Source organism: Octodon degus, unplaced genomic scaffold (assembly GCF_000260255.1).
Source record: "Octodon degus isolate 3935 unplaced genomic scaffold, OctDeg1.0 scaffold00076, whole genome shotgun sequence".
Lineage (NCBI taxonomy): Eukaryota > Metazoa > Chordata > Mammalia > Rodentia > Octodontidae > Octodon > Octodon degus.
Genome location: NW_004524652.1, coordinates 8,371,843 through 8,382,178, shown reverse-complemented (window position 1 = coordinate 8,382,178; position 10,336 = coordinate 8,371,843). Strand labels below are relative to the sequence as shown.

General features: G+C 50.9%; 1 protein-coding gene across 1 annotated transcript in view; it reads right to left on the bottom strand.

Annotated features, from left to right (window-relative positions):
* Ccdc63 (coiled-coil domain containing 63) overlaps positions 1-9,340 on the bottom strand; it is a 34,101-nt gene extending 24,761 nt beyond the window's left edge. Inside the window, exons 1-5 of the mRNA XM_012515748.2 lie at positions 9,306-9,340; positions 6,511-6,580; positions 5,970-6,142; positions 2,849-3,038; positions 17-136 (exon numbers count right to left, since the gene is read on the bottom strand). Of these exons, the coding sequence (XP_012371202.2) occupies positions 17-136; positions 2,849-3,038; positions 5,970-6,142; positions 6,511-6,519 (492 nt within the window). The 5' untranslated portion in view covers positions 6,520-6,580; positions 9,306-9,340. The remainder of the gene's footprint in view (positions 1-16; positions 137-2,848; positions 3,039-5,969; positions 6,143-6,510; positions 6,581-9,305) is intronic.
* Positions 9,341-10,336: the final 996 nt, after the last annotated feature.

Sequence of the window (10,336 nt, the reverse complement as noted above, 5' to 3'; positions counted from 1 at the left end):
TCCCGGGACACCTTACCATATTCAAACGCATTTCCAAAATGTGGATTTGTTTTTGCAGTTTCTGGGGGTTACTGGCCTCTTGCATTTTTGCGAAGATCTGTTTTTGGATTTTGAGTTTTTTTTCCATCTGAAAAATCTGAATGAGAGAAGAGAGAGAGCCCAGCTGTGTTAACATCTGCAGGGGTGCAAATTCTACAGTTCACCCACTGAAGCGGGCTAGAGCAAAACCTGTAATAATTTTTCTTGTCTTGTAGCGAGAAGTATGATTTACCTCTTTGGTGCCTGTTCAGTTGAACTTGATGTTTCTTTCTGCGTGTGTGACCGGCTCAGCCCACCCTGGGGGCGAGGCTGGCGCAGCATGTGGTGCCCGGTCAAATCTGGTCCCTGCGTGCTGCTAATCCTGCCTAAGAGGGCGCTTTAGACCGCTGAGCTATCTCATTAGCCCTGAATTTAATCTTAGTTTAGGGTAAAATGAGGCAATTTTGAGTTCTCGTTCTCATCTGTGCCTGTGAATTTCATTACCTGTGGACACAAATTCTGCCTCCCTGGGCTGTGCTGCTCTTTCCAGCAGACAAGAAGGACGTCGTCCCTGGAGGGGCTTTCTGTACCCTCACTAGCTCATGTACAAAACAAAACAACCACATAGCAGGGTGTAATCCCAGTGCTCTGGAAGGCTGAGGCAGGAAGATAAAAAATTGGAGCCCAGACCAGGCAGTTTAGTGATTCAACAAGACTCAAAAATTTAAAATCAGAAAGGCTGAGGCCCAGGGGTCTGTGTGTGAAGGGTCTGAGTGAAGGGTGAGAATTTAAACCCTAATACTGAAACAAAAACAAAAACAAAAACACACATGCCGTGCCAGCCCCACCCCGAGGGTGGGCTGAGCCAGTCACACATGTACAAAGAAAGATCAAGTTCAACTGAACGGGCACCAAAGAGGTAAATCTCAGTTGGGTATGGTGTCACACACCTGTAGTCCCAGCATTCTTGAAGCTGAGGCAGGAGGATCACTGTGAGTTTGAGGCCATCCAGGGCTACATAGTGAGTTAAGGCCAGACTGGACTACTACATAGTGAAATCCAGGCTCAAAAGTCTTCGTTCACCACTTTAATATCCAGAAATGAGGCACAGGGAGAGAGAGCTCAGTGGCACAGTGCCTGCCTGGCAAGCACAAGGTCCTGAGTTCAATTTCCAGGACAAAAAGAAAAATCCAGAAAGGAGCATGGCATGTTGAGACTGTGATGTCACCTGCCCTGTAGGGAGTCCCCTGGGCCCAGGAGCCTCTGTTCCCTGTACACTATGTCCCCCATGGTCCTGCACAGCTCACAGCTCAGCCCCTCCATGCTGAGGGTCAGGCTTGAGGCTAATGGGATCCGCTTGTCCCAAGCCACAGCTGTGGGAGAAGTAGAGTCCACAAGCAATTTGCCAGCTTCCCCTCAGCTGGCAGTATGTTTAAGGCCAGGCAGTGCCCAGCGAGATCCCCAACTGCTACTGCTTTTATCTTAGTTTTTTATACTGGGAATCAAACTCAGGACCTTGTGCTGTGCTGAGCTGTATCCCTGGCCTCCCCATCTGCTACTGTGTGGTGGACACAGGGACAGGGTTCTGGACCCTGTCACCTTGTGGGGTGGCACTGTGCTCCAGGAGGGTGACACCATGACCTCTGAAGGACTCCAAACTCGGCTGCTTTTGCTTAACTTTTTTTTTTTTTTTCTGTCTTTTTGAGACAGGGTCTCGCTATGCAGTTCAGGCTGTCCTTGAGCTCACTTTGTAGCCCAGGCTGGTCTCAAATTCACAGGATCATCCTGCCTCAGCCTGGAGAATGCTGGAATTACAAGTTCATGCCATGAAGCCCAGCCTTCCTAACACTTCTAATGACCCAGGTTCCTATCTTTTTTAAAGTTTCCCTCTCCACATTTTTTTTTTTTTTTTTTCAGTACCAGGACTGAATTCAAGACCTTAAACTTGCCAGGCAGGCACTTATGACACTGAGCTATATCCTTTTACGGATTCCCTTTTCATTCATTCACTCACTCACTCACTCACTCACTCATTCATGCGTTTTTATTAAGCACCTGCTCTGTGCCACACAGCAGGACTGTGATGGTAACCATGGCCTCCCCGAGGTACCTGCATCAGAGAACCTGAAATGTGACATTGAGAACAAACCATGGAGGGCAATGAGCCTCAGGGGAGGGACAGGCAAGGTATGTGGGGCATCTCCGGGAACAGCATTTGAACTAGGACCTAATGGATAAATAGGAGTTTGCCAAGCAGAGGGGTTGGGGAAGGAGAGGGGCAAGGCAGGCAGAAGGAGCAGCACTGGTGAGACGTACACAGGGGCGGAAAGGCCCGGAGAGGCAGAAGAGACACAGCGGAGGCTTTGCCTAAAGAGGAGCAATAAATTACTGCAGGGTCTGCCGCCCAGGAATGACTCAGGGCCAGGCTCCGCAGGGCCTTCCAAGGCCAGTGGAGGGCCTGATGGCTAATGCCACCCTTAACTCTCAGCTCTCTGCTTTTGGGTCCACATGGGAGGGCTGCACTGCCTGCACCCCTCTCTGGATGGGGAAGGTCGCTAGTCTGTGAGTGCCCAGTGGCCAGCGGAGAACTTCCACTCCGCTCCTACTCATCCGGGTGCCGCCACTGCCAGCACCGCCCCCAGCCCATAGTAGGATGTGTAGGTGGGCTCCGGATGTACTGCAGCTTTAGTGCACAGGGACAATGGGGACCATGGCCAATCACATTTGGAGGTTCCCCCCCAAAAGCCCCAGCAGACACTGTGTCAGGTCTGCACGCTGCCCCCTGCTCCCCGGCCCCTCGCGGAGCAGAGCTCCTCATAGGCAGCCACACCTTCTCATCCATCTCGGCCAGCAGCGCCCGCAAGGACTTGATCAGCGCCTCGTAGTCCTCTTTGGCCTGCAGCAGGAAGCGCAGTTCCAGGTAGTTTTTCTGATTCAGATTCAGGTTCTTGGGGGACTTTATGAGGTGCAGAAGCAGGGCAATGTCTTCTTGTTCTGCTTTCAGAGTCTGGATTTCCTTGCTGTCAGGAAAGCAGCCCAGAATTAGCCCCGTACCCCAAAATGACCTGAAGAGAGGCCTCGGGGACAGAACCTTCCCCAGCTAGGCAAAGGGGTGGCAGGAGGTTCCAGATCCAGGGCTAGGACTTGCACCGAGCCCCGGGGTGCCGAGGGTTCCCCTGGTCTGTCTGCTCTGAGGGGTGTTTTCTTCCTGGGGACAATTTGCAACTGTGCTTGTCAAAACCCATTTGCTAGAAGAGCAGAGCGCCCTTTCACAGCAGCTTGCTGGCATCTTCCAGATTCTGCCGACCGTCTTCCTGACTTTACAACCAATTATCTCTGGTAACAAGGGAAAAACCATCAGGCAGGATTTTTCAGGTTTGCATCAACACAGAGAGAGGAAGCCCTGCCAGCTTCTAGGCTGGGGTGGGGAGGAGAGGAGCAATCAGATTAGATTACAATTAGATTCAGTTGCAATTGGATTCAGTTAGCCGATGTGAGGCCCCTCCTCTGCCTTGATTCCTACTCTAGAGAAAAGCTGGGGAGGGTGAGGTGCTGGTGGGGTTCTGCAAAGAGAATAGGATGCGTGGGAGACTGTCCAGCCTTTGCATCCAAATGGTGGGAAGCAGCCCAGTAGCCACAATCCTGGCAAAGCCTGAGTACCAGTACCAGCTGCTGCAACGGCTTGTAGAAAACTGTCTCGGTGTTGCTCTACTAGCTTTGAGAAATGCAGAATCTCAGGCCCCAGCCCTGGACCCAGAAAGGCAGAATCTGCTTTTAACAAGAGCAAATTCCTTAAGCGCTCCATATGCACACTATGGAGTGGGAAGCATGGTTCTAGAATGTTCTAGGCCAGGGATTGGCATACCTATCTCTATAAAAGGTCAAAGTGTGAACATCTGAGGCTTTGGGAGCCACACAGTCCCTGCTGCAATCCCTTCTATCTCCCTGCAGTGTGAAAACAAACATAGGAAATACTTGGGCAAATAGGCATGAGCTGTGTGCTAATAAAACTTTATCTACAAAACCCAGCAGCAGCCAGAGCTGGCCCTTGGGCCGCCAGCTGTCCCGCACCAATGCTCTTCCATAGCACACTCTGTAAATATGGGAATGTTCTCTCTCTGTCCCGCCTAGGGGAATCCACCGGCACACTCGTGTTTAGGGCACCCTTGAGACAGCAGTATGCTGAACAACTGAATTTTTCATTTTATATCCTCAGTTACAACTTCAGTAGTCACACGTGGTTATGACCAGAGTCCTGGGTCAACCTGCAGCTGAGATGTTTCTCCCTTCTTCCCTGACTCCTGGATGGGGTCTTTGTTAAAGTGGAGAGAAAAACAGAGACAGCTCCATCCAAGTAAGACTGGCAGAAGGGGAAGGTTAAATCGCAAGGAGGGTTTGTGTGTCCCCTAGGCAGGGCTGAGATTGAGTGAAGGTAGTAAAACACCCCAAAATTTAAGGAGGTGCTTACTATCAAGGTGGTGTGATGCAGGTCAGTGCGGCAGAAAGTGTTTCCTTAAATATTGTGCCCCAGGCACCTTACCTGATTCTGACCCTATAAAGAACCTACACTCTCTCTTCCAAGAGCCTCCCTTTTAGTGCCATCAAAATGAAACCAGATCAAAGGACCTAGAGATACACTCACAAGGAGGGATTCTCCTGATGTCTTCCAGGAGCAGGCTAAGAATCAGGATAGCCAGGCCGGATGGGCAGGTTGTAGACTGCACAACCCTAGGGAGCGCCGGCAAAGCGCCACTGACTTGATTTATTACTGTTTCCTAGGACACGCTTTTTCTTGTTCAAACTCAATCCCTACACAATGACCATTTTCCCAACAGATGGCAGTAAAGAGTCTTGAGAAAAAGACGCCCTTAAAAACTTCCTACAAATGGCCCTAAGAAGTGACTCTATGGGGAAATCTAAAGGATTCTTCTGGGGCTGGAGAGATGGCTCAGTGGTCTAAAGCACCTACTTGGAACAAGCTTGGCAAAGCACAGGGACCACGGTTCGATCCCCCAGCACCATATGCCAGCCAGCCCCGCCCACAGGTGGGCTGAACTGGCCACACACACAATAAATAAAATGTAAAAATAAATAAATAAAAATTTAAAAAAATAAATAAAATAAAGGATTCTTCTTCTCCATCCTCTGAGCTCCATGCATCACCTAGCGGTAAGGTTTTCTTTTTAATGATGGACACATTCTGTCATTATACGCATTACGGATATAGCTAAAGAACTACATTGGGAGAGTCAAAGAATGTTATTTAACGTTTGTTTACGCAGCTCAAAGGAACACGCTTCTATTGAGCAGAGAAATGTACACATTGTCGTTTGTAGGGCGATCCAATTGCTAATAGTCTACCTTGCAATTCCCATCAGGACACACACGGAGGAAACGCTGTTGCGCGTCACACAGCCCAAGCCTGGAGATTCCCCTGCTTTCAACTAAAACCCTGTGGGGATAGCCACGCCCATGATGCAGTTGATTGGACCAGGAGTAGACGCCTAACCCTAACTGAGCCAATCAGACTCTGCTTATCCTGGGACTCTGGGGCTGACGTCATTGAAGACAGTGTCTTTGCCTGGCCCTTGGTTACTGGCAAACTCGAGATCTGCGGACTGCCAGAGCTGAAATTCAGAGGGAAGGAAGAGGAAAGCTGGTGTGTAAAGAGAAACAGGAACCAGAAATCGTTCTTCATCCAGGAATCTGAGATGTGGGGGCCCTGCTCCCAGGGGGCCCCAGACGCTCTGGTAAACACTCCTCCCTCCCACCATAGCCATTTGCAAGTGGGGTTCTCTTGACTTTGATTAAAACATCCTGGGTCCCTTGGGTGGGCTCGGAAGGGGGTACCCGCCTCAGCGGCCAGTGAGGAGGAGAAAAGGTGGGGGCCATAACAGCGAAACTTGGCTGTCCTCCAGGGCCCCTGGGTGCAAACCTCCGCTGTCCCTCACCCCTGGCTGGCGATCTTCCGCTGGCTGAGGAAGTTGAAGGACTTCCGGCTCTCTACCATCTTCCGGAACTGCTGCCTGAGCTTACAGAGCTCGGCTTCGGCCAGCTGCTCCTTGACCTTCTCAGAAGGTTCCAGAGGGACCTCCTCCGAATCTTTCCTCCTGTACTTCTTCGACTGGGAGACAGCAGAGAGCTAGGGATCAGGTGACCCAAGAGGCTACATGGTGGCAGAGGGCTGAGGGCAGCTTGGGCGGGACTAGCGGTGGAAGCCCATCCCGGCTGATGTCGGCCGCTGGTCTGTTACACAGCAGGCCTCACTGTTGCATCTGAAGAGGGGCCTGGCCGCCTTGTGGGGGAAGGGGTGTTCTCTAGGGCCTGGGTTTGCTCTGCCCTCTCTCACAAGACACTGAACCTCTAGGAGCCTCCAGCCTCCCGTCTCTAAAGTGGGTACACATAGATGTAGGGTGGGGATCGGATGAGCTGATACTCAGGAGGAAGCCAAAACACTGTCTGACCATCCTCAGAGGCTGTCGTTATACCTACCGCCGGCATCTTGAAAGGATGGAGCTTGTCTTCTGCTCAGGGAGGGCGCCTCTCCTCGCAGTACCCTTGCCTCAGTGGCAAAAGGAAGAGGATTATGAGCCTGGCTGCACCTCCCCCACCCTGACTGTCCCGTCCCTCCGCCCACAGCTTGGCACATGACGAGGACATGGCAGATGGTGGCCCGGGTGTGAGGAGAGCCCCCCCAAAGCAGTGTTTGCCTGGAACTTGTTCCTCTCACAATTTATTATTAGGAGCTGGGCAGATGGCTCCACGTGTCACTTACCCTTCTGCTCCCGCGTTCCTAAAGGATAGGGGGCAACATGGCACCAGGGTGTCGCATCCCCTCATGGTTAAAGTGAAATGTGCCCAATCTCAGCTGCAGCTGTAGGTGGAACCCTGGCCCTGTCTTAGAGCAGCAGCCAGTGGCACTGAGAGACAATCTGTCAGGTCCCATCTTAAAATTCCCCTCACCCACAGGTACACAGGAGGGTGGAACATTAGCCCCAGAAGAACTTAGAGGCCGTGAGGCCCACTGTGCCCACCACACCCCCCAGTCCAGACTACAGGATCTGCGTTTCTAAAGCAGAACCCCCTGAGGGTCCTGCCAGGTAGAGATCTCAGCTCAGAGTCCACCTTGGACAAGTCACTTGGCCTCATCTGCTAAGTGGGGAAAATTCTAGAAGCCACCTTGCTGGTCATTCATTGTGTGAAATCACTGTGCCTTTTGCATAATGAGGGTTCAGCACACAGTGGCTGGTGTGACACGGAGCATCTCATAAGGCCCAGGCCCAGTATAGCCTAATGTTTCTGAGGTTTGAGGGCATCTAGCATTTGCCCATGTGCCAAGCTGGTAGGAATGCCCCTGATTTCTCATTGGGAGTTGTGTTTTCCCTCACCATAAACTTTTTTTCCCTTTGGTACTGAGGATTGAACCCAAGATTTTTGTCTTTTTTTTTTTTTTTTTAGTTCAGAGGGCAACCTTGACCTCACTATATAGCCGAAGCTGGTCTCATACTCATGGAGATACTCCTGACTCAACCTCTCAAGTGCCGAGATTACAGACATGTGCCATTACACCCAGCTGAACACAAGACTTGTAAATAAAGTTATGTCCCCTGACCTTTTTTGTCTTTCTCATTCATTCACTCATTTATTTTTGGAGACGGGGTCTGACTACGTAGCTCAGGCTGGCCTCAAACTCAAGATGATTCTTCTGCCTCAGGCTTCTAAGTGCTGAGATTAAGGTGTGCACCACCACACCCAGCTTTTTTTCCCTTTGAGATAGCGTTGGGCTAAATTATCCAATCAGTATTGAATTTCAGTCCTACTGCCTCAGCCTCCCAAAACTCATTTCATTTCTGCCCTAGAGCTGTCTACACCCCATCAGTTTCTGGATTAGAACATGCCACTCTGGATGGGTCAAGCAGGGTGCCAGGTCCCTGCCCAATCTGCCTAACCCAGCCCATAACCTGGGGCTCCTTCAGGAATGCCACCTCACCCTGGCTAGTCTAGGCAATCCAGCCGGAATTCCAGTTTAGACCCTGGGAAGGGAGAGCTTTCGCTTCCTGCTCTCCTTGAACGTAGTGAGGGAGGTCAGGAGTGGCTGAAAGCAGTCTTGCCCCCACAAGGGACTCAAACATAAAGCTTATATGTTGCAAGAAAAAATCCTGAAAATGTGTCACCTGGATTTAGTCAAGCCTGAAGATACCGCTGTGTTTTGTTGAGTGATATGAATCAAAGATTGCATTAAAGCCATCTGAGTTTTCTAACACTTTCATCCAAATGAATTCATCTGTCTGGAGTACTTACGTTTAGCACAAAAACTGAGGCCTTGGTGTGTGCTAAACATTGTAGGGAATTCAGTAGTGAGTAGCTTTCAAGATCTTATGAAGGCAGCACACAGTGATATAATGAGAAAGTTGCCTCAAAAGAGATGAGTTTTAAAAAGAGAGAGAGGAAATGAGTTTTAGTTTGGGTTTTGAAGGATGAATAGGAGTTCACAAAGAAGATGAAAACTGGAGGAAAAAGTTCTGGGCAGAGAGAACAACCTGGGCAACTGTTAAATGTGTTCAGCATCCAGGAAGGACAATGTGACAAATTCTCACCAATGGGGCGGGAGCAGAGAGCAAGTGTGGCATCTTAGACCATGACTTCATTGACGTGACATTTCCAGCCTCTCTTCCCCTGCTCACACTTGCAAGAGCCTGAGCCATAAAACAGGTTCCCACCTCAACTCCTGAAAGAAGTCACTTGCCAACTGTGGACACCCTCATCAGACTGTTATGTAACTGAAAATCAACTTCTGTTCTATTATGCTAAGGAGATGTGGGGACTGATTTGTTATAGTACCTCACACGCACTCATAGCTTTCCTTACATAAGTCTCCTTCCTTACATAATTCCAATCCTCCAATCCCTGCCCACCTACTCACCGATGATGAATTATGATTGGTTCTGGCTAACCACAAGAACGCCGTTTCTCTTTGTCAATGATTGGTCAAAGGATGGGCACGTGACCTAACTCGTACCAATGAGCTGTAAGGAGACATCTATGCAAGTTCCCCTTTTAAGTGCTTCTGGGAGTTATTGTGAAAGATGGTGCTATGGTAACCATCCAATAACCACGAGAAGAAATGCCACACACTGAGGAGTGCAGAGGAAAATGGGGGAAATGCCAGGTCCTTATCGCCACAGTATGCTAATGCCCCATCACTGGACTACCTATGCCTGGGCTGGCTTGCTGATTGATTGATTGAGATGGGGGTCTCACTATGTTCAGCTTGGCTTTGGACTCACTGCGTAGCCCCAGCTGGCTTCAAACATACAGCAATCCTCCTGCCTCAGCCTCCTGAGTGCTGGGATGACAGGTGTGTGCGCCACACCCAGCTTGTCACACTGTTTTGAAACATGAATGCCAGTGATGCCCCCTCTCTTATGGCTGCTGGCCTCTGTCCACCCTATTGCCTAACTGCTCCTCTCTGAGACCCACATTTCTTGTAGCCAGCAGAGCCAACAGGGATTTGGGTTTGCAATTCCTGGGGCAAATCTAAAGGCTGCACACTTCTGGAGTGCAATGTGTGCAAGAGAAAGTGGTGAGAAGTCGGGGTCTGAGTCAGGGGACACAGGCAAGTGCCTTCCACTTCCTGCACCCCAATCTGTCCACTACAGCACCTGCAGTCCTGGGCACTGGTAAGATCTTGGCAGATCCAGCCTGTTTCCCCTGGCAGAGGTCATCTCTGGCAGCTGGGCTTAATTAGCTGTTGGGGGGAGGCTGGTGCTTCCTGCACTTCTGCACTGTAAGGCCCTAAAGGGCTCCCCAGGGACCCTGCAGCAGGCAGTTCCATGGGCCTTGGTGATGGAATTAAGCATATGATGGGGCCCCAGCCAGGCAGGGGCGCAGACTTAAGCAACTCATTTCATACAAGGACGTTATGGGAGGAAAATGGAAATCCACTGGGCTTTCTGAAGCTATCTTACACAGTCACTTATTTGTGATCTGTGGAGGGGGACATTGCTATTCCCCAGGCTCTGGTGAGCCGCTGCGCCATTGCTTTTTCCCAGCAGGGGGCGCAGTGGAGCAGCAGGCCAGGAACTTACCCACCGGCTGCTGCGCGGGTCCCGGGCCGCGCGCAGGTCCTCGGCGCCGCAGGACGCTTGATGCTTCCACGGCTCGAGCGTGGCGGCTGAGGACCCCAGAACGCGCGCGTTTGTGACCGCACAGACGAGGGCAGCGGTCTCCAAGGAAGGCGCTGTCGGCGCCCTAGAAGAGCACAGGGGTGGTGTGCTCCTCCCCGAACCCCAGAGACTCCTAACTAACCAGGCGCCGT